Raw genomic sequence first — 24729 nt, 5'->3', positions numbered from 1 at the left:
TCAACAACAATAGTATATGAAGATGTATTCTGATGAAAGTGGATTTCTTTGACAAAGAGACCTAATTCAACAGAAGCAGCTACACTCAAAGAAAGAACACTGGGAAATGAATGTAAACTGTTTGCATTTTTGTTTTTCTTCGGGTTTTTTTTCTGAATAACTCCCTGAGCAACAAGAGAACTGTTTGGTTCTGCACAATATATTGTTCTAGGATATACTGCATATATTCAACAATATGGACCTTGCCATCTAGAGGAGGGGGTGGAGGGAGAGAGGGAAAAAATCGGAACAGAAGTGAGTGCAAGGGATAATGTTGTAAAAACAAAGTTACCTTGGCATGGGTTCTGTCAATAAAAAGTTATTATAATAAATAAAAATAAAATTTAAAAATTCCCCTAATTTATTTTTTTGAAGAAACAAAATAAGCAAAAAAAAAACAGGAAAGCAATACAAAACGAAATGAAATGAAACAAAAGAGAGCATGCGCCCAGCAGAATATCAGGGAGTATTCAAAATATATAACAATGGATACCAATTTAAGAAAGTATATATATATTAGTAGAAGAATTATATTGACGTGTGTCCATCTTTTCTTTACTTCTTTGTAAAATTTTTGTTTTGTTTTCTGTTATGCACCTTATTCACTTTATTCTTTTCCCCTCCTTTTATCTCCTCTACTACACTCAAGCAGGCTATAAATTATTATATATAGATATATACATATACACACATATCTCCCCTTCATCCTCCATCACCCCCAAACAAGCTACAGTTAAGAAAAAAGTTAAGAAAAGATATATTTATGTATATATAGAGATATAGACATACTTATATACTCACTCACACACATATCCCACATATACATGTCTTTCCTAGCCCTGCTTTCATTAAATTCTGCTCTGTAACTTGGCTTACTATTACTTACCCTTTCCCCACTCAGGGATCCCTCCCTTTTATTCTTCCCTCACCCTTTGCTTCCCCATCCCCCCATCCCTCTTGCCTTATTTATAGGTTTTGGAGAGTGCTATACCTTTCTTGGTATATGTGTAGTATTGCCTATTGAACCCATTCCCAATGTGGGTAGATTTTCAGAACTGTGAGCCCTCCTCCCCACTCTAATGTCTATTCTTCCTTTGCACCTCATCTGTATAACATGATTATTATTTTTGCCTTTACTCTGACAATCTTTCTTTTGAAATTACTCTATTGTTGATGTAAATCTTAAACATAAAATATACATTTCCCATATTTAAAAAATGTCCATTTTTAACAGTTTGTCTATGTTGAATTCCTTAAATTGCTCTTTGATATTGGCTCTTATATGTTAAATTTTTAAAGTTCAGGTTTGGTTAATAGAAAGTCCTAAAAACCTGCAAGTTCACTGAATGTTTCTTTTTCCTCTTTCAAAATTACAGATAATTTTGCTGGATGTGATATTTTTGGTCCTAGGCTTAGTTCTTTTGCTTGTCTGTAGATATGATTCCAAGACCTGTAGTCTTTTATTGTAGCTGCTGATAAGTCTTGTACAATTCTAATTGTAACTCCAGAGTATTTGTTGTTTTTTTCTTGTTTCTCGCAAAATTTTCTCTTTGATCTGGGGTTTTTGAAATTTGACAAAAATATTCCTAGATGTTTTACATAAAGGATCTCTTTGAGATGATGAGATGCTGATTTTTTTCTATTTCTACTTTCCATTTGTGTTCAGGACAATTTTCTAGGATTATTTCTTGCATTATTGTGTCAGGCTTCCCTTTTTGATCACAGCTTTCTGGCAGTCGAATTATTCTTATATTTTCTCTTCTTGATCTGTTCTCCAGATCTGTTGTTTTTCTTAAGAGATGTTTCACATTCTGCTCTATTTTCTCATTCTTTATAATGTTTTGTTATTTCTTGGTCTCTCATAGCTTCACTGACTTCTCCTTGACGGATTCTAATTTCCAAAGAGTTATTTTCATCTTTGTACCTCCTTTTCTAATTGGTTAACCTTTTTTTCCCATAATCTTGTTGTTCTTATTGACAGAACCCATGCCAAGGTAACTTTGTTTTTACAACATGATTTAATTTTTTTTTTTTTTAGTTTTTCCTTAATGTTTCTCATTTGATTTTTAAATTCTTCTTTGAGTTCTTCTATAAATTCTCTCTGGGCAGGGAGTCATTAAACATTATTCTTTGGGGTGGAAAGTTTTTGTTTTTTTTTAAACTAAACTGTCCTCTTATGAAGATGAATTCCAGTCTTCCCTGTTCCCATAATATGTTTCAATGGTAGGGTTAATTTTTCTTTGCTGGTTAATTTTTTTAAAATAAGAGGTATTAGTGTAAGTACCTCTAATAGTGGGGTGAGGAGATAGTGGTTTCCCTTTAGCTCTCCACTCTGACCAGGAACCTCAAACCAAGAGCTCCACCCTCCTGGAAATGGTCACAGCCAGCAGTGAGCCTGCCCTGGTGCTTCTGCACTCACAAGGTGTAATGATCTCTTTGGTTTGATTTTCTTGGGGTCTCTGGGAGCAGCCTTCCTTTCAGCCAAGTAATCACCACAAGAACAGCCAGGTGTTAAAGTCCAAATCCTTTATTATCTCTTTCAAAGTCTTGCTCCTTTCCTGGGGTTAGCTTTCTTAAAAGTCTTCCAGAGTCTTGGTTTCAATAGAGAAATGAAGGAGAGCCTGCCATCAGAAGCCTGACTGAAGGTGAAATTGAATCTTTCTCTCCTTCACTCAAGAGAGCTTAAGCTCCTGCCTCCAGTTCTCTTGTCCTCTCTGCCTCTGAATCAATCTAGCTGAGGCTCCTAGCTTATATGCTTTACACTGAGTATACACCAATCTTTATATCACTAGGAAACCATTATTTGTTGTAGGATTAAATCAATGCTAAACTAGATTTAACCAACAACAATCACTGTCTCCTCAATTCCACTTACTTAGCATCTTGTTTCAAGTTCTGGCCCTTAACAATAAGGTGCTGGTTCCTTCTTTCCCAGGGCCGTATCCCAGTAGCACAGCTGGACCTGGCATTCCCAATCAGCCAAGGTTCTCGCCAGGTGAAAAGTCTCCTTGATTTCTGCTGAAGCTCCAACCATAGCCATCAGTCCAGAAGGATCCCTAGATATTTCTGTGGAGCTAGCCTGGAGGTGTTTGCACTTCAGCAGGTTAATTCCTGCTGAGGGTCTTTCTTCAAATCTTGTCAGGTTGTATCAGGAGGACTCCTGCTCTGCCCCAAGTCTTCTTGATTTTTTTCACTAGTCTATGTTCACCCTTGCTGAGGGTCTTTCTTCAAATCTTGTCAGGTTGTATCAGGAGGACTCCTGCTCTGCCCCAAGTCTTCTTGATTTTTTTCACTAGTCTATGTTCACCCTTGCAAATTTGTTCTATTTGGGGGGAGGGGAATTGGGAGAGCTTTAAATTTACCAACCTACTCCATCATATTCCCCAGAATCCTCCACACATATTGGTATCTTAAACTCAATATGTCCAAAACTGTATTCATTTTCTTTCTCTTCAAATCTTAAACTCTTCCTAAATTGCCTCTTGGGGATGTTGCCATGGTCCCAGTCATCCAGACTCCTAATCTAGCTATCATTCTTGATTTTTCATTCTCTCTCACTACCTATATCCAATCTGTTGTCAAGCTATCAATTTCACTTTTGTAATATCTCTTGTATATCCCCCTCTATTATCTTCTGACACTGCTAAAATGCAAATCTCTCCATGTCATCTTCTAATCAATATATTTCAGTGGTTTCCTAACACTTCCAAATCAAATATAAAATTCTTTGATGTTCAAAGTCCTTCTCAACTTTTCCCCCTCTACATTTCCATTCTTCTTATAAATCTCCCCCTAGACCTCCATGTCCTCCACATTTACTTTCCTTTCTTAACACTGTCTTTTTTGTAATGAAGGTGGTAGGGGCCAAAGAGAGGAAAAGGACAAAAGAATCAGATGGAGGAAAATACATAACTTACTATATAATTGTGCACATTTCAGATGAATTCACCTATAAAACAAGCAGGTGGTCGAATGGATTAGAAAGTAGAATTCAACAATATGTTGATTACAAGAGAAACATGTGAAAAAATATTTATAGAATTAAAGGACAAGAATAAAATATATGGACTAAAAAAAAAACATGTAGCAATAATAATCTCATGCAAACAAGATTTGATTAAAATAGAGAGATTGTGTTTAAAGGCATCATAGACAATACCCATATATGCACTGAATAGATATGTGTGTGTGTGCGTGCACGCTGAATGTTACCATATCTAAATATAAAAAAGAAAAATTAATTGATTTATAGAGAGAAAACTGTAAAAACTACAATAGTGTTACTAAATGGAAGAACCAAGGTCTACATATATTTAACCATATGTAGCACTTTTGCAAAAATGAATTATTGTAGAGCACAATAACCTCAAAGACATGAACGTCTATTATTTTGGATATGGTTGGTAAAGGTTTCTTTGACTGAGTATTTTTTCTTTTCCTTTGATGAGGTAGGGTGGTAAGAAAGAAAGTGGGGCAATAGCAAGTGCAGAAAGGAAGTAAGTAAAAAGAAAGCGAAAAGGAAGGAAGGAAAGGAGAGAAGGGGGAGGGGGACAAGGAGAGGAAGGAGAGGGGGAAGAAGGGGAGGGAGAGACAAAAAAGAGAAGGAGGAAAGAAGGAAGGAAGGAAGGAAGGTCACGTGTTTCAAAAACACAGAACTGAGAAGCTTCTTAAGGGCAAGATACTGACTGCCTCTGTATCCCCAGCCCTTTGCAGAGCTTAGCAAAAATAAGATATTAATAAATGCTTGACATCAGTCCAGATGCCGCAGAACTTTTGAGTGGCCCTATGGGATATGTTTTTCATTTTTAAAAAAAGAGAGAATTGGACTAATACTGCTAGTGTTTTACTCTTTTACACTTTACGAAGTACTTTCCTCACATCAATCCTATGACATTTGAGATTTTAAAAAGACAGTTTTATACTGAGCACATATTATGCAGAAGTGAACAAGAAAGGAGAGGAAGAATGCAGCGACGGGGGTAGAGGAAAAAGAGAAATGTGAAAAAATAGGAGGAGAGAAGCTTGGACTAGGAATTGGCCTTTTCACTGCCTCTAGTCCTTCATATAAGCACCAACTTTTCCCCAGGTCAGGGATTCTTAAACTTTGCCACTACCGAACCCTTTTCGCCAGAGAAATTCTTACATAATCCCTGGTATATAAATCAAAACATATTGATAACAAATCATAAAGAAATTTATTTTAAAAAACAATTCTTTAGTATATGTATAACTCTATCATTTATTAAAGACGAAAGCAAATTTGCATATTAATACGATGGAAATGCTTGCTTATTTCTACACAAAGAATTAAATCTTGGCGAAATATTTAATACTTGTTACTGTTGCCAAATTGCCCCACATGGAGTAGCGATTCTCGGTTTAAGAAGCTTTAGTCGAGGTTACGGTCTCGACGCCCTTAACTTCTGAACCTCTTTTATTTCATAGCTCAATAAGGAAAAAAAAAAAAAAAAAAAAAAATCAAGCAGCAGAGCCAGCCAGGGTTATACTTCCGGCTTCCGGCTCTTCTAGGCCGCTCTTCTCTACTCCTCTCAGCGCTGTTCTCTTCTCTTTGAAATCTCTTCCGAGAGAGCTCAGCGCTTACGAGTCCTGTGGGTTCTCGGGGGAAGAGCCCTTTAAGCGGCGAGTTGGGACGCTGCCCGGGAGGAAAGGGGTGCAGTTGTAGATACCGCCGAACTCTTTGCTGTGCGAAGAGTGGCGATGAGCTGAATTAAAAAGGGAACTGGAGAGAATTAGCAGCCAGAGGCAGGGGACCTGAGCTGAAGAAGAAGCAGCGGAGCAGGGTGACTGGCTGCCCTGGAGGGGAGATGATGAGTTAGTTACACCTTTCTTGCCCGGTGCTTAGCAGTCGCCTGCAGGAGGCGCTGAATTCGGCAGGTGTGGAAAGTCTCTCCCTTCCTCCTGACTCCCAGTTTTGACCTCCCACCTTAAGTAGGTCCTGTTTGGGAGAATTTGGCTCTTTCTTTATTTCTGCACGATGCGGAACAGTTACAAGGCAGTAGTGGCCCTGGACACACTTCGGCCGGAGGTGTCCAGCGCAGATAGAGCGCCCAATGTCACCGACCAGCTTCTCCCTTCTCCCTCCTCCGCCTCTGCCCAGCCCGCGGCCCCGATAAGTGTCCAAAGCCGGGAGAACGGCTCTCAGATCCAAGTGGTATGTGTTCCTTGTGTCAGCCTTTTGTTTCTTGGGGTTAAGATGAAGAAATCAAAGAGCCTGTTCGTTTTTTTTTTTTTGTTTGTTTGTTTCTCTAACCTCTAGCAATGAATCCGCCTCCCCTCATTTAGTATTTAATTTCTTCTGTCCCATTGTTATTGGGTCATTTCAGTCGTGTCCACTCTTCGTGACCTTCATTTGGGGTTTTCTTTGGCAAAGATGCCGTGGAGTGGTTTTCCTTTTCCTTCTCCAGCTTATTTTACAGATGAGGAAACTGAGGCAAGCAGGGTTAAGTGACCTGTCCAGGGTCACACAGCCGGTGTCCGTGCTCGAATTTGAATTCAGGTCTTTTTTAACTCTGGCCATTGCAACACCTCTCCTGTCTCCTCTTCTGCCCTTGATTTCTAATCAAAAATACTTTCCTCTAAGATAAACAATATTAATAATAATAAATAATAATAAAGTTTAAGGATAAATGTGTAATAATACTTAATATTTATGAAGCCCTTATATATTATCTCTTGTAATTCTTAGCAACCCTATGAGATAAGATTCAGTGATTATCCTCATTTCACACCTGTAGAAACTGACGCAATTAATTAAATTTGTAATTACATTTAATTGTAATTAATTAAATTTGTAATTACATTTAATTGTAATTACATTTAATATTACATAGTAATTGTTAATTACTATGTAATATTAAATGTAATAATAGTATGTAATATATAATATGTATTATACACATATATATATAGTTGTAAGTTTGTAATATATGTGTTTCTCATTTTACTGTCTTTGCATCACTTATGCCTTTCCTTTGTGTATTATAATGGAAAGAATCCTGATTTGGAGTCAAAGGAGCTGAGTTCAAATAAGGGCTCTTTCTAATTGTATGACTTAAGGAAAGTATTTCAATACTGCAATATTTTTTCCAATAATTGCCATTATTCCTTTCCTCGATGTTTTGTGATCTGGGAATTATCAAATTCTGATTTCATATACATATACATAATATTTTTCTGTTTTTAGATTCTCTGTTGTTGCTCTTAAGTTTTGAAACTTTAATTTGGAGCAAAATAATTTTCAGAACATTCAATGAAATTTGGTGAAACATTTTTGAGTAATTATCAGTTTTATTCATATAATAACTTCTTTTCATATTTTTAAGTGTCCTTTTTAGGTAAATATTATTTCTCTTATTATACATATGAATTCAAGATTAGGGACTTGTATTTTCTGTTTTCTTGGCATTCTTCCACAGTGTTTAATCCTAAATAGGCTTGTGCATTCAAAGAGTATTAAAAAGAGTAATTGTTATCTTGTTGGTAGGCATCTTCAAATTTTTTTCTTTGGGTTTAGCCAATTAAATAATATGTGTTGTTTAGTGGCCTGAAAGGGAAAGTAATAAATATTTAAGGAAAGAACGAAGCATGCATAATTGTTCTGCCTGAGGAATCACTAAATCATTTCATTGAAGGAATACTTGATCACTTTATTGAAGTCTTTCTTTGTGGATACTTGAAAGTATTTACCCTGCCAATAAAGGGGTTACCATTTTTTTAAAATGTAGTTTAGAGAGGTGCTATGGTCATAAATTTAGTTTTGATTTATTTTAAAATTTTATTGGTTTTATTCTTGTTTGTAATGGTTTTAAAATGCCTTTTGTTTTTTATTTCAGAGCTCAGCTTATTGTCCGTTTATGCGATCTTTTCAATATCTAGATCTAGATCTGTATGCATTAATGGATAAGCTCTATAACTTGTCCATTCAGTTGTATATTATAGTCTAGGTATTTTTCATTTCCTTGGTTTTTCCCATGTCGATAGTTATATCAAACCTTTTGCATAATTATGGATCTCATTTAGTTGGTGGCTATGAGGTGTTCTAAAGTAACATAGAGGCTAGATTTTCCTGTTTGGAATAAAAAAGATCTGAGTTTAAATCCTGCCACAAACACATTTATCTATATGACTATATCATGAGACTAACAATATATGATAAAAACTTTGCCAACCCCTAAGTCTGAAAACAGGAAGACTTTATCATCTAAAAGGAATTAGTTTTTTATTTAATCTCCCTCCTGGAACTTTTCTTGAACAACGAGAGCAAGGTCCAGAATTGAACAGGAAGAAGAAACAACTTCTGGGAAGTTGCACAGTTCTCTTAGTGATTTCAAGCTTCACCTTGAACAAAATCCTATTTTTTTCCTTTTAACATATTCTTCTGATAATGTATGGCTATAAGTTATGGAATACTAATCTCTGAAGAAATAAAGTGAAAGATCAGTTCAGAAGTTCATGGAGAGGAGCATGTAATGGGCATACCTAGGCTTTAATGTATTGCAGATGAGGGGAAAACATGTTACAGAAACTCTAGAAAGGTAAATGAAATGGAGACATAGAATGAAGGCAATAGCCAATTGTTCCATTGTTATTTACACATTGTCTGGGGAGCTTCAGAAAGAAGCTTAGTATATTGATTAAATTATGGCAAGAAACTGAATAAGCAGGTATGGCTGAGTTGTGAGTTGTATCAGTGGTGGATGCCATCACACCACTATAATTTTCCCTACTGCTCTTCCCCCTTCCTTCAACTAAACTTTGTAATGAAGAAAAAGAAAAAAAAAATAAGGAAAACCACTGGTTCTAACTGAGTTTGCAGCATTCTGCACTAATAGTTCCCTCACCTCTCCTCAAAGAAGCACAAACTTAACCAAGAGCAAGATTGCTTACCAAAATTAATCTGATCTCATTTGCATTGTATTACTTCATACAGCTCTTAATATTTAGTATTGATTTTAGAAAGAAAATGACCTGAAGATTTGATGTGATTTATTTCTGATTGTCAAGGAAAGAGTAGGGAAACCAATTCTGAGAATGCTATATAATAGATCTTAAGGAATTGGAAACTATTTAAAGCTGGTAGAGTATCCAGATAATCAGCTAATGTTAGAGAGGCAATTCTCTGCAAGCCTTCTGTAGAAATAGGCTTTACTTTGTGAAATGAGGAATATATTAGAGTAGTGAAGAAGGAATTTAATGTTTACATTTCTTTCTCTTTAATTAAAAAAAAATCTAGTCCATCATTCTTCCTGTTCACAATGCTGAGTGCTGGTTGGATGACTGTTTGCAGTCTGTTTTGGAACAAGATTTTGAAGGCACTTTAGAACTTTCCATCTTTAATGATGCCAGTAAGGTATTTATTAATTTATTGTTTGTTGTTATACATATCTGTTCAAGTTCCAAAATTTTTGATGAATTTCATTATGCTGTATTGTTGCTATTTCTTTTTCAGGACAAGTCAATGAATATAATTAACAAATGGAAGATTAAGTTAGAAACTTTAGGCATCAGAGTAATCATTGGAGGTCATGATTCTCCTTTTCCCCGAGGAGGTATGTATAGATTATTAGTATATCAGTTAATTAGATTTAAATATTTGTTAATTGTAGAGCATTTTATGTCATAAAATATTTGTGAAGCACTGTGTACAGAAAAACATAAAATTATAAATACATCATAACAAAATAAAACACATAGAAGTAAAGGAAAAAATAAATGAAATTATAAGCATATTATATAAGACAGTAATAAGACACAGATTCTTTTATGGAGTCTAATATGTTGTTATGTATTCTATGTACTAGGCATTATTATTAATCACTTTCCAAATGTTATCTCATTTGATTCTTATTCAACATTTTGAGGAAAGTATTATTATCTCCATTTTACATTTGAGGATGTATAGAAGGTAAGTGAATTGTCCAGAGTCACATAGTGTCTGTGATCAGATTTGAACAGACTCCAGACTCAGTGTTCTATTTACTATGCTATCTGGCTATTTTATAAGGTCTATGAATAGTAAAAATTAAATTGTGTAGAAAACAAAAAGGGAATAAAATCCTTAAGTCATGGAATCACTTTAAAAGCTAGAAGGATCATTGAAATACATAGCCTGATGTTTCCTTTTAAGTTTGGACAACTACTGAAGCAGCCCTTCTCTATTTTAAGTTGTGAATAGATAAAAACCGTTAAATAGATAAAACAGTTAAAAGGACTTTTCTTACCCTATAAGACTTTTTTTTTTTAATCATTTATGTAGGCTGCATCTAGCAGGACTTTTTCGAGCGTAACTGTGCCCTCTTGAGGTTGTGTCATACTTATACTTTTATCTTAATGTCCTTTTATTTTTTAAAGTAAGGTTTTATATGTCTTTTTTTTACATTGTTAAAGTTTTCCCAGAGAGATATCCCATACAATAGTATTTTTTTAATTAAAAAAAAGAGGGGAAAAAATCATCAAAATTGACCAAAATATTGAAAAAGTACAAAAACATGTAATGTTTCATACATATTAGCTGCCCAACTCTATGTCCTTGGGTTAGGAATGTCCTCTCATATCTTTTGTTTCAAGTCATATCATTTATAATTTTGTAATGCTGACTTTTGATTTTTTGTGGAATTTTTTTTCATTTACATTGTTATAGTCATTATGTATATTTTTATTTGAGTTCTGCTTACTCTGCATCAATTCATTTAGATATTTCCATGCTTCTTTGGATTCATCACATACATAATTTCTTATAGTACAATAATATTTAATTATATCCGTGTATATAGTTTATTTAGTTATTCCCAAATCTTTGGTCATCTATTTTGTTTCCATTTCTTAGTTGTCACAAAAAGTTCTACTATAAATATTTTGGAGTACTTGGAATTTTTCTTTTTATCACTAGCTCCCTTATGTAAGCCAACAATGGAATTTGGTTCAGTAAATTATTAATCAATTATTAATTGCTATATACTAAGCACTTTAAGAGCCAAGTTTACAGAAAGGAGCAAAATACAGACCCTGCCCTCAGGGAACTTAGTCTTAGGGAATAATAATGGAAAATAATTAACAGAAAGAAGGCCCTAGAATTAGAAGGGGTTGGGCAAAGCTTCCATCAAAAGAAGGAATTTTAATTGGGACTTATGGGAATTTTAGAGTAGCTAGATGGCAAGTGGGTACAATGCCACGTGTGGACTCAGGAAGACTTCATATCTTATCTCAAACACTTAGCTGAATGATCCTGAACAAGTCACTTAATCCATGTTTATTTTACCTCAGTTTTCTCATCTGTAAAATGGACTGAAAAAAGAAATAGCAAACCACTCTAAAATCTTTGCCAAAAAAGCAAACAAACTCAAATGGGGTCATGAAAATCAAACATGACTGAAAATGACTGAACAGCAACAAAAGGAAGCTTTGTATGTCAGCAGAGTTGAGAAGGGAAGACATTCCAGTAGTAAGCCTTGGGAGCTAGCCTCTGAAAATGCCCAGAGCCCAGAGATGAAGAGTCTTATTCATGGAACATTCAGGAAGCCAGTGTCCCTGGACTGAAAATACACATTGTGGAGTAAAATCTAAGAAGGGAGCAAGATTATGAAAGTCTTAGAATGCCATACATAAAATTTTCCTTTTCAATCTAGAGGTAATAGATCACTGGAGTTTAAGTAGAAATCTGATATGATTGGACTTGTGTTTTAGGAACATTTCTATAGAGGCTGAATGGGAAATGAATTGGAATAAGGATATTTGGTTATACTTACCTACCACTAAGTCATTACATTAGTCCAGCATGAAGAGTTGAGGGCCTGCATTGGAGTGGTGGTAAAATGAGAAGGGGGGGGCAAAAGTGAGAGATTGATAAGCTTTATAAATAGAATGTCAATGGGGAGTGAGAGATTGTGAGGAGTCATGGATAACTCCTGTATTTCAAGCCTGAGAATCTGGGGAAAGGAGGGGAGGAAAATATCATGAGTTCTGTTTTGGACATTTTGATTTAAAATATCTACTGGAATCCAATTTAAGATCTCTCTCTCTCTCTCTCTCTCTGGAATCCAATTTAAGATATCTCTCTCTCTCTCTCTCTCTCTCTCTCTCTCTCTCTCTCTCTCTCTCTCTCTCTCTCTTTCTCTTTCTCTCTCTCTCTCTCTCTCTCGACTTGCCCAAAGTCACACAGCTAAGGAAATGTTAAACGTCTGAGGTCAGATTTGAATTCAGGGTTGGTGCTTTATCCACTTAGCTACCTAGCTGACCTGATTCAACATAGCTCAATGACAGGTTAGAGATGTGAAATTAGGGATAGAGAATAGGAATAATATGGATAGGTTTGAGAAATCCATGGCAGCAGTGGGATCGCTAAGTGAAGAAATGTAGAAGGAAAAAAGAAGATCCAGGATAGAACCTAGAGCCACATCTACAATTAGAGACCATGACCAGAAGGAAGATCCAGTAAAGAAGAGAGGAAGAAGAAGCAGTCAGATAGGAGGAAAACCAGAAGAGAATGATTTCCTATAAAGCTAGAAAGAAAAGAGAGTTGAGAAGAGAGTGATCAATAATATCAAAGACTACAGAGAGGAAAATGAGGGTTGAGGGGGAAAAAAACCATTGGATTTGGTAATTAAGAGATGATTAGTAATTTTGGAATCAGCAGTTTCAGTAGAATGATACTGTTCAAAGGCTTTGGATATTTTAATCATTTTATGCACATAATTTCAAATTGCTTTCCAAAGTGATTATACCAATTCACAGTTCCACCAGCATTAGTGTGCCTATCATCCTGTGGTTCTCCCAACATTAACTATTGCCCTTTTTTGTTGCCTTTACCACTTAGTTGTTTATATCTTTTGATGATCTTGTAAAGATATAATTAGCAATATTTTAGTTTGAGTATTCATTTGGTCGGAATTGTAAATCAGAGATTCCTCACAATAAGCTCAGAAGGTGTCATGAAGAAAGTAGGGACTGGCTGAGGTATGAAGAATCTCTGCTTCAGGATTCTGGTAGGAATAAGAGGTGGGGATGAACTTGGCATGTTTGATAAATATGGAGGAATCTGGCCTAGTTGGGGTAAGGTATTGTTTTAAATTAGGTTTGTTTAGATTGAGATTGGAGGGCAAATTAGAGAGGGCCTTTATTGCTAAAATGGGGTAGGGGGGATGGGAAAATTATGAAGAGCTCTAAAAAACAAACAATTTTATATTTGACCCTAGAGGTAAAATGGAGCCCCTGGAGGGACCTGTGTTTGAGAAGCTCAGTTTAACAGCTGAGTGGAGGATGGATTGGAGTTGAGAAAGATAGAGTAGGGAAAATAACCAGAATGCTATTATAGTAGCAGACTATGAAAAGGCCTGCATAAAGGTGGTATCCACTAAAGTGAAACATATACTAGAGATGTTGGAAAGGTAGAAATGATGGGACTTAGGGCAGGTAGGTGGTGCAGTGAATAGCGTACCAGCCCTGAAGTCAGTAGGACCCGAGTTCAAATTTGGTCTTAGACACTTAACACTTCCTAGTTATGTGACCCTGACAAGTCATTTAACCCCAATTGCCTCAGAAAGAAAGAAAGAAAGAAAGAAAGAAAGAAAGAAAGAAAGAAAGAAAGAAAGAAAGAAAGAAAGAAAGAAAGAAAGAAAAAGAAATGATGGGACTTGGCAAGGAATGAAAGAGAGTAACGAGAAGAGATTACACCCAGGTTTGGAGCCTGAGTAACTCAAAAGATGGTGATGCTCTTGATAATAATAGGGAAATCAGGAACAGGGGAACAGGAACAGAACTTATAAGTTCTGTTTTGGACATAATGAGTTTGAGGTGTCTAATGGTCAGTTGGAGATGTGAAAACTGGAGGTCAGAAGAAAGGTTAAGATTGGACAAGTAAATCTTAGTTTCATCTGTGGAAAAAAGATAATTTTTACTATATTAGCTGCTGAGATCTTGTATGTGTAGACGGAAACTATAAAAGAAACTAGAATAGAGCCTTATGAGAAAAGTGTTAAGTCTCTTCCATTATTGGCTATGAGAAGAGAGCAGAGAACAAATATAAGAGTTGTTTTGAAGGCAGAATCAGCAAATTTTGATAACTGAATGGATTATAAAGGCAACTGTGACAAAAGTTACAACCAAAAGATAGCCCACCACTTGCTCACCCAGACATCGATGCTTTTGTCCTAATTTAACTGTGGTAATTCACACTATTAATTCTACAGTAGGAAGATGGTATCAAGCTTTTAGTGTATTCAATTCTAATCATCTGCTAATTCAGCTATGGTGAATTTAGATCACTATATCAAGAATCTAGACAAGGATACAAAATAATTTTTGTGCTATATACAAAGCTATTATTATAAATAAATGAATGGGAAATGAAAAAGCATTTATTTCTTAGTGTGTGCCAAGCACTGCACTGAGTACTGGGGATACAAACAGTTTACAATTTATTTGGGAGGATGACATTTAAAAAGAAAGTTCAGTGGCAAGACAGATGGAAAAGCCCAAAAACCTGAAGGTGCAGTGATAGTACCAACTATCTGCATATAGATAGAGGGCAAATAATAAAATCTGGAAGACCAGATGGGACAGTGGTAAGGTAAATGATTAGACCAGATTTTCCACTATCTCATTGAAAGGAATAAAGACTAAGCCAGTGGACATGTAGCTTGATAGGTGCCCTAGTTAGAAGAGAGGGTGAAGGGGAAATTTTCATTTGTGTTGTTTCCCATGGTTAAAACATAACCTACTTAAGAGCAGGGATTGTTCCTTTTTATTATTTTTATGTTTTCAGCAGTTTAATTGATTGATGTCATTTCTTTACATAAAAATATGTAATGACACTCCATAACATAGAAATAAAAGTTCTGGCAAGTATTCAAGACATTTGACAATTGGTCCTCAACCTACTTCTCAGATTTTATCTTCCATTACTCCAGCCAGATTAGTCTGTTCTCTCTCTCTCTCTCTCTCTCTCTCTCTCTCCCCCTCTCCCTCTCCCTCTCCCTCCCTCCTCCTTTTCCTCCCCTTACTAGATGCATGACCCTGGGCAAATTACTTAATCTTTCCCAGCCTCAGTTTCCTCATAAGTAAAAATAGGATAATAACATTTATTTCCCAGGATTCTTGCGTAGATCAAATGAGATTGCATATGTGAGAACACTTTGCAAAGTTTAGAGAACCTATAAATGGTAGCAATTATTATTACTGCTATTCTGTCTCAGTTATTTTTGCTTATGAATTCATGTAGCATTATTAATCCATACTACATTTGATACTTAATCACTTGCTGCCTTGTTTTTGTTTAACTTTCCTAAGAATTTCTTTTTACTTTGCAAGTAAGTTTTAACTTCCTTGAGGTCCCTGACCTCAGGTCAGGGTCTTTTTTTTTTTTTTAATGCTTCTTGGTATGTCCAGTAGTGCCTCACATAGTGCTATATACATAATAAATACTCAATAATTTTTGTTAAATGAGAGAATGAATTGTATTTGATTTCATCTGGTAATTTTTTCTTATGTCATCTTAATTTACAAGATATTATTTGGACAAATTTAAAACTTATAGAAATGCACATTCTATTAATGGGAAAGGAAGTTAAAAAATATTTTTAAGCGATTACTATGTGGCAGGCATTGTGCTGTGTTAAGCTTACAAGTAGAAGCAAAAACACAGTCCTGATCCTCAAGAAAGTTACATTTTAATGGGTTGGAGTGGGAAAGATAAAACCTAAAAGGAGGCTGAAAAGTAAAAGGGGTATATTGGCTTGATAGAGAAAGTTTGGAGAGCTGGGAACAGAACTTGGAGAACAATGAAGACATGCCTAGTCTGGACATTTTCCTTAAAATAGAGGTTTTTGGAGGAACCGATCAGAAGAAAACCCATTATTTCTTTTCCCTTTTTATTTTTCTCCCTTCTATTCCCCTCCCATTTTCAACCAGATGTATTAATTTAACATTCTCTATATGACATATTTGCTTTTTGAAAGCAAATAGCAGTGGAAATCTAATAATAAGAAGTATTTATCTTTTCTTCAACAGTTGGATTTTCTAAAAATCAAGCAATAGCACAAAGTTCAGGCTCTTACCTTTGTTTTTTGGATTCGGTGAGTAAGCTTTTATTTTGTGAATTAATCATTTATTTATTTTAGTTAATTAGTCAAATGCCTTATCAAAATGCAAGACATTGGTCAAAGAAACATTTGAGCAATGCCTTCTACAAAATGCATTCTTTCTACAGTTCTTCATCCCCAGTTCACTCCCAAATAATTTATTTATTATTAAAGAAAAAGAATTGATATTTCATTGAAGGCAATTGGTAAATATTTTTTAAAGTGCCTATTAAGCTCTGGATAAACAAAGAAAAACAAATGCCACCCCTTGCTCTTAAGATCCTTAGTCTAATGGGGGACATGATATGCAAACAACTACATACAAATAAGATATATTTAGAATGCTTTAGAAATAATCAGCAGAGGGAAAGACACTAGCATAATGGGCTATCTGGAAAGACTTTTTGTACTGAAAAGGATTTTAGGTGGAACTCCAAGGAAGGAGAAGATGAGGGGAGAGAGTATTCCAGCCATGTGGGACAACCAGTAAAAATGCCCAGAGTTGGCAGATGAAGTGTCTTATATGAGGAACAATCAGAATGTTAGTGTCACTGTGTAGCAGATGTAGCAGGGAAAGGTATAAGATGTAAGAAACTTGAAAAGTTGGTAGGGTGGGAACAAGATTTTCAAAGCTAAACAGATAATTTTATGTTTGAAGATAATAGAGTGCCTCTGAAGTTTATTGAGTAGTTGTGTGGTTAAATCTGGGATTTAATACTTTGATAGCTGAGTGGAGGATGAACTAGAATAGGAAGAAACTTGTGCAGGGAGACCAATCAGCAGGCTGTTTCATTAGTGCAGGAGTGAAGTGATGAGGGGTTGCACAAGACTGGGGCAGTGTCAAAAGAGAGAAGGGAGAATATTTGAGAGGTAATATGAAGATAAAATTGGTAGGCTTTGTCAATGGTTTGGGGAGAGGTGGAGTGGTGAGACAGAGTGAGGATTTGAGGATGACACCTACTCTGGGAGTCTGGGTGTCTGAAAGAATGGTGGTACTGATGGGGATAGTAAAATTGTGTTCCTTTTTAAATTAACACTCTAAAACTGTGTTCCCCTTTGATCTTGTAGCCTCAGGCCCTCCTGGGAAGGCATATCTCCCCAGACAAGTTAATTGTCTTTATTCAATTAGTCAAATTGGTCAAAAAGCACCCCATTGAACTTTTGGGGATGCCAGACCCTTTCAGAAAATTCCAGTTGGAGATCTGGGCTGGATATTAATAAGTATCTAAACCTGAGCTCTGTGGCTTTCTTTTCAACCTGAAGCCCGAATCTCAAGATTCCTTTTCAAAGGACATTTTCTGAACTCATTCTTTGCAGAATGTCCAAAGTAAGACCCTGCCTGCTGAGAAGACATTCTCTTCTAAGTGCCAGTCTCCATTTCCCTAATAGGACTTTTCCACTAAAGAAGTCAGTCTCTTAGTAAAACTGGCTTCCTATCCAACAATAAATTTCCATTTTTGCCATTAATATTTTGTGTTCATGAATTCTTAAATGAAGAACCTGTGCCTCCAACCAAAAGGGGATTTCCACAATTCTAATTGCCACTAACCTTATCAATACCTTCAACAGTTAATAGAAAAATTAGAACGAGTCAGCAGAGAGGTTAGAGTTAAGTAGGTAGATTTGAAAACCATTAGCACAGAGTGAATATTGAATCTATGGAAACTGAGGAAATCAAGTGAAAGTACAGAGGGAGAAGAAAACCAGAACAAGCATAAATACCTGTAGGACACACATAACTTGGATAAAGATTGAGCAAAGAATCAATGGTCAGATAGGTAGGAGGAGAACCAGGACAGAACAGTTATGAAAACCTAGAGAGAAGAGGGTGATAAGCAGTGTCAAATGCTGCAGAAAGGTGAGAAAGAATCAGAAGATTTTAGGAAAGCGGATTTCATAATGTTTGGAGAAAAAAATAGGATTAAAATGATTCTAGACGAATCATCCCAGGAGTAATGGATATGTACTTGACTTCACTCTTTTGGACTCTATCATGCCCCAGTAATTTCTTCATTAAGAAAAGCACCATTCTGTGAGGTTACATCAGCCTTGGAACTTACATTTCATCAATAATCCTCATTGTTCTTTGCCCCTTTCATTGAAGAATTAGAATACAAAGTAAGAGCTTCTCACAAAGCCTCCATTTAAAAAGAGCTCTCACACTAGCCATCTCTTCATTTTCTACCTAGCTGCATTCCTTCAGACTCCATCATTCATCTAAGTCATCCTTCTCCCTTTTTCATGCTCATTTCCTCTTGATTTTTAATTTTCTTTTGTATCTTTTCTCCCATCCCAGAGTAAGTTCCTTGAGGACAGGGACTGTCTTTGTGAAAATGTATATCCCTAGCACTAAGCTACCAGGTGCCTGACAATGAATAAGTTTATAGACTGATTGAAAACCATTCTGTTGAGCAGGAAAAACGGAATTTTGGCTGAAGAAATTGATGTGGATGCAGAGGAAACATAAAAACCAATTTATTTTTCAAAAGAAATATATAGGGGCGGAGGCAAGATGGTGGAGAGGACACGCACTTCATTCTGAGCTGCCCTACTACCCTCAATACTGATTACAAAATTCAGCCTCTGAAATAGTGTTTGACTGGTAGAATCCATGAATATTGGGAGTACAACAAATTACCAGCAGAAGATAATTTGGAAGATCGCCAGAAAAGGTCTGTTTTGATCAGGCAAGAGGAGGCCAGTGCAGGCAGGGAAGCAGAACACGGAGGCCAACACACACTGAGCAAACCCAGGTCAAGGTGCAGTCTCTGCGGGTGGAGAATTTGCAGGGAGAACTCTGCCACAGTGTTGGCTGTTCTACTTTGGTTGCAAAGCAGTAGATCAGCAGAGAAGTTACACAAATGCAAAAGGTAGAGTGTACCCCAAAACACCAGAGTTTCACAGGACCTGGACACACCCACCCAGCACTGGGAGTGACTCAGCACAATCACAGTGCGGCCACTCTTTGCAGACTGTTCACAGCCTGTTTGCAGGACAGTCGCTGTCCATCCCTGTTCTGTAGAGGAAGCTTGGAACTTCCTTGCCCTAAAGGCAGAACCCAGGGATTTTTTTAAAAAAATGAGTAAAAAAGCAAAGTGAGCTCTAACTATAGATAGCTTCTATACTGAAAGAGGACAGATTTCCAACCCTGAGGAAACTAATAGCAGCTACTCTCCACATAAAACCCCAATGGGGGATATAACCCAATCCCCACCACACAAGGCTCTCCTAGAAGAAATTTAAAAGGATCTTAAAAAAGAGCTAGAAGAAAAATGGGAAAAAGAAAGGGAAGCTCTGTAAGAGAGTATGGAAAAGGCATATAACTCATTAAAAGAAAGATTTGAAAAAGAAAACAATTCCCTGAAATGTGAAGTGGAAAAGGTAAAGAACTCCCAGGGAAACAGAATTTGTGAATTGGAAAAGATAAAGAATTCCCAGGAAAGCAGGATTTGTGAATTGGAAAAAGAAATTAACTCCTTTAAAAAAAATTGTGAAATGGAAAAAAATTCCACAGAACAAAACAACTCATTTAAAAACTCAATTGGACATTTACAAAAAGAAGTTAAAAAAGTAAATGAAGAAAATAACTCACTAAAAATCAGAACTGAACAAATGGAAATGAATGATTTGATGAGACATCAAGAATCAGTCAAGCAAAACCAAAAAAATTTTAAAATAGAAAAAAAAATGTTAAATATCTACTTGGAAAAACAACAGACCTAGAAATTAGATTTAGGAGAGATAATCTAAGGATTATTGGACTCCCTAAAAATCATGATTAAAAAAAGAACCTAGACACTATTTTTCAGAAAATCATCAAAAAGAACTGCCCAGATGGGTAAAATAGCCATTGAAAGAATTCATCGAACACCTTCTGAAAGAGACCCCAAAATTAAAACACCAAGGTGGCTAAATTTCAGAACTATCAGACTAAAGAAAAAAATACAAGCAGCCAGAAAAAGAAAAAAAAAACAATTCAAATACCAAGGAGTCACAATAAGGATCACTCAGGACCTAGCAGCTTCCACATTAAAGGATCAAAGGGCCTGGAATCTGATATTCCAAAAGGCAGAGAAACTTGGAATGCAGCCAAGAATAAACTACCCAACTAAGCTGAGCATTTTCTTCCAGGGAAGAAGATGGACATTCAGTGAAACAGGTGAATTCCATTTGTTTTTAATGAAAAAACCAGAGCTAAAACAAAAAATTTGACCTCCAAATATAGGACTCAAGAGAAGCATAAAAAGGTAAAAACTCTTGAGAACAGTATTTCTGTTATGGACATACATAGAGAATGCATGTATAATTTGATTTTACTGTTATAAAAAAAGGAATTAGAAGTGGAAAGGGGATTGTATCAGAAAAAGGGAAAAGTGTATAGGACTGCTTGTCATCTGGGAGAGGGGGTAGAGGGAGGGAGGGGAAAAGTCAGAACAGAAGTGAGGGCAAGGGATAATGTAAAAAATTATCCAGGTATGGGTTCTCTCAATAAAAAGTTATAATTATTTAAAAAAAAGAAGAAGAAAAAAGAAAAAGGGAAAAGTGGAGGTAAAAAGAGGGAAATTACATCTCACAAAGAGGCAAAGGAAACTTATCATATCTGAGGGAATTAAGGGAGGGGAAGGAACATTGTGTGAATCTCACTCTTATCAGATTTGGCTCAAAGAGAAAATATTAGATATATTTGGTTTACAGAGAAACTTATCTCTCTTCATTGAAAAGTGGGAGAGGAAAAGGGAAAAGTAAAGGGGCAGGCTAAATAGAAGGGAATACATAAATAGTAAGGGAAAGATATAAGAAAGGGGGAGGGAGGGATTCTAAAGAGGGAGTGCTGTGTGAGGCAAGTGGTGGTCATAAGTTTAATACTGGGGAGGGGGGTAAGGGGGAAAGGAAAGAGAAAAGTATAATCTGAGGATAATAAGATGGCAGGAAATACAGAATTAGTAGTTTTAATTGTAAATGTGAATGGGATGAACTCTCCCATAAAGCAGAGGCAGGTAGCAGACTGGATCAAAAGCCAGAATCCTACAATATGTTGTTTACAGGAAACACATTTAAAGCAGTGTGATACATACAGAGTAAAGGTAAAAGCCTGGAGCAGAATCTTATTATGCTTCGGGTGAAGTAAAAAAAGTAGGAGTAGCCACCCTTATCTCAGATCAAGCAAAAGCAAAAATTGACCTAATTAAAAGAGATAAGGAAGGAAACTATATCTTGCTAAAGATAATGAATCTCTTAGATATCCATAGATAATGAAGCAATATCAATATTAAACATATATGCACCAAGTGGCATAGCATCTAAATTCCTAAAGGAGAAGTTAAGAGAGCTGCAAGAAGAAATAGACAGCAAAACTATAGGAGTGGGAGATCTCAACCTTGCACTCTCAGAATTAGATAAACCTCAAAACAAATAAGAAAGAAGTTAAAGAGGTAAATAGAATATTAGAAAAGTTAGATATAATAGATCTTTGGAGAAAACTGAATGGAAAAAGAAAAGAGTACACTTTCTTCTCAGCAGTTCATGGAACCTATACAAAAATTGACCGTATATTAGGACATAAAGATCTCAAAATTAAATGCAGAAAAGCAGAAATAGTGAATGCATTCTTTTCAGATCACGATGCAATAAAGATTACATTCAACAAAAAGCCAGGGGAAAATAGACCAAAAAGTAATTGGAAACTAAATAATTTCATCCTAAAGAATGAATGGATAAAACAGCAAATCATAGACACAATTAATAATTTCACCCAAGAGAATGACAATAATGAGACATCATACCAAAATTTGTGGGATGCAGCCAAAGCGGTAATAAGGGGAAATTTTATATCTCTAGAGACTTACTTGCATAAAATAGAGAAAGAAAAGATCAATGAATTGGGGTTACAACTTAAAAAGCTAGAAAAACAACAAATTAAAACCCCTCAATCAAATACTAAACTTGAAATTCTAAAAATAAAAGGAGAAATTACTAACATTGAAAGTAAAAAAAAAAACTATTGAATTAATTAATAAAACTAAAAGTTGGTTCTATGAAAAAAGCAACAAAATAGATAAACCATTGATAGAGATTAGAAAATGGAAAGAGGAAAATCAAATTGTTAGTCTTAAAAATGAAAAGGCAGAACTCTCCACTAATAAAGAGAAAATTAGAGCAATAATTAGGAGTTACTTTGCACAAATTTATGCTAATAAATTTGATAACCTAAGTGAAATGGATGAATACCTTAAAAATATAGGCTTTCCAGATTAATAGAGGCAGAAGTAAATTGCTTAAATAGGCCCATCTTAGAAAAAGAAATAGAACAAGTTATTAATCAACTCCCTAAGAAAAAATCCCCAGGACTAGATGGATTTACATGTGAATTCTACCAAATATTTAAAGAACAATTAACTCCAATGCTATATGAACTATGTGAAAAAATAGGGAATGAAGGATTCCTACCAAATTCCTTTTATGACAGACATGGTACTGATATTTAAACCAGATAGGATGAAAACAGAGAAAGAAAACTAGAGACCAATCTTCCTAATGAATATTGATGTAAAAATCTTAAATAAAATATTAGCAAAAAGATTACTGAAAATCATTCCCAGGATAAAACACCATGACCAAGTAGGATTTATACTAGGAATGCAGGGCTGATTCAATATTAGGAAAACTATTAGCATAATTTGACTATATCAATAACCAAGTTAACAAAAACCATATGATCATGTTAATAAGTGTAGAAAAAGCATTTGATAAAATCCAACATCCATTCCTTATTAAAAACGCTTGAGTATAGGAATAAATGGACTTTTCCTTAAAATAGCCAGTAGCATCTATTTAAAACTGTCAGTAAGCATCATAGGTAATGGGGATAAACTGGAACCATTCCCAGTAAGATCAGGAGTGCAATAAGGTTGCCCATTATCACCATTACTATCCAATAGTGTATTAGAAATGCTAGCTTTGGCAATAAGAGATGAAAAAGAGATGAAAGAAATTAGAGTAGGTAATGATTATCACTCTTTGCAGATGATATGATGGTATACTTAGAGAATCCCAGGGATTCTGCTAAAAAGTATTAGAAATAATCCACAACTTTAGCAAAATTGCAGGATACAAAATAAATCCACATAAATCATCAGCATTCTTATACATCACTAACAAAATCCATCAGCTAGAGATACAAAGAGAAATTCCATTTAAAATAATTGCTGATAGTATAAAATATTTGGGAATCTATCTGCCAAGGAAAAGTCAGGAATTATATGAGCAAAACTACAAAACACTTTCCACACAAATAAAGTCAGATCTAAACAATTGGAAAAATATTAAGTGCTCTCGGATAGGTTAAGCTAATATAATAAAGATGATAATTCTACCTAATCTAATCTATTTAGTGCTTTACCAACCAGACTTCCAAAACATTATTTTAATGACCTAGAAAAAATAACAAACTTCATCTGGAGGAACAAAAGGTCAAGACTTTCAAGGGAACTAAAAAAAAAATCATCACCTTTTTGATGAAGGTGGCCTGATCTAAAGGTACCTGATCTAAAACTATATTATAAAGCAGTAGTCACCAAAACCATTTAGTATTGGCTAAGAAATAGACTTAGTTGATCATTGGAATAGTTCACAAGACAAAATAATCAATAACTATAATAATCTAGTGTTTGATGAACCCAAAGACCCCAGCTTTTGGAATAAGAATTCACTGTTTGGCAAAAACTGCTGGGAAAATTGGAAATTAATATGGCCAAAACTAGGCATTGACCCACACTTAACACTATATACCAAGATAAGGTCAAAATAGGTTTATGATCTAGGCATGAAGATCGAAATGATAAATAAATTAGAAGAACATAGGATAGTTTACCTCTCAGACCTGTGGAGGAAGGAATTTGTGACCAAAGAATAACGAGATCATTATTGATCACAAAATAGAAAATTTTGATCATATCAAGTTAAAAAGATTTTGTGCAAACAAAACTAATGCAGATAAGATTAGCAGGGAAGCAATAAACTGGGAAAACATTTATACAGTCAAAGATTCTGATAAAGGCCTTATTTCCAAAATATATAGAAAATTGACTCTATTTTACAAGTAATCTCCATTTGATTCTCCAATTGATAAATGGTCAAAGGATATGAACAATTTTCAGATGAAGAAATTGAAACTATTTCTAGCTCTTTGAAAAGATGATCCAAATCATTATTGATCAGAGAAATGCAGATGAAGACAACTCTGAGATACTACTACACACCTCTCAGATTGGCTAGGATGACAGGAAAAGATAATGATGAATATTGGAGGGCATGTGGGAAAACTGGGACACTGATACATTGTTGGTGGAATTGTGAATACATCCAGCCATTCTGGAGAGCAATTTTGAACTATGCTCAAAAAGTTATCAAAGTGTGCATAACCTTTGATCCAGCAGTGTTATAGCTTATATCCCAAACAAATCTTAAAGAAGGGAAAGGGACCTGTATGTGCAAAAATGTTTGTGGCAGCCCTTTTTGTAGGAACTAGAAACTGGAAATTGAAGGGGATGCCCATCATTTGGAGAATGGTTGGGTAAATTGTGATATATGAATGTTA

General features: G+C 35.4%; 2 protein-coding genes across 4 annotated transcripts in view; one reads left to right on the top strand and one right to left on the bottom strand.

Annotated features, from left to right (window-relative positions):
- Positions 1–24729, bottom strand: part of METRNL (meteorin like, glial cell differentiation regulator) — a 97819-nt gene that overhangs the window by 53409 nt on the left and 19681 nt on the right. The window lies entirely within an intron of this gene.
- The window catches only part of B3GNTL1 (UDP-GlcNAc:betaGal beta-1,3-N-acetylglucosaminyltransferase like 1), a 77196-nt gene continuing 58029 nt past the window's right edge, over positions 5563–24729 (top strand). Inside the window, exons 1-4 of one of the 2 annotated variants that reach the window (XM_003768873.4) lie at positions 5563–6211; positions 9293–9409; positions 9509–9608; positions 16063–16127. In XM_003768873.4, the coding sequence (XP_003768921.1) occupies positions 6035–6211; positions 9293–9409; positions 9509–9608; positions 16063–16127 (459 nt within the window). In that variant the 5' untranslated portion in view covers positions 5563–6034. Of the gene's footprint in view, positions 6212–9292; positions 9410–9508; positions 9609–16062; positions 16128–24729 lie in introns of those variants that run through there. The other variant, XM_031968445.1, reaches the window with a different exon arrangement.

Source organism: Sarcophilus harrisii, chromosome 4, assembly GCF_902635505.1.
Source record: "Sarcophilus harrisii chromosome 4, mSarHar1.11, whole genome shotgun sequence".
NCBI lineage: Eukaryota > Metazoa > Chordata > Mammalia > Dasyuromorphia > Dasyuridae > Sarcophilus > Sarcophilus harrisii.
Note: the sequence above shows the minus strand (reverse complement) of the source record. Positions and strands in the feature narration are given on the sequence as shown.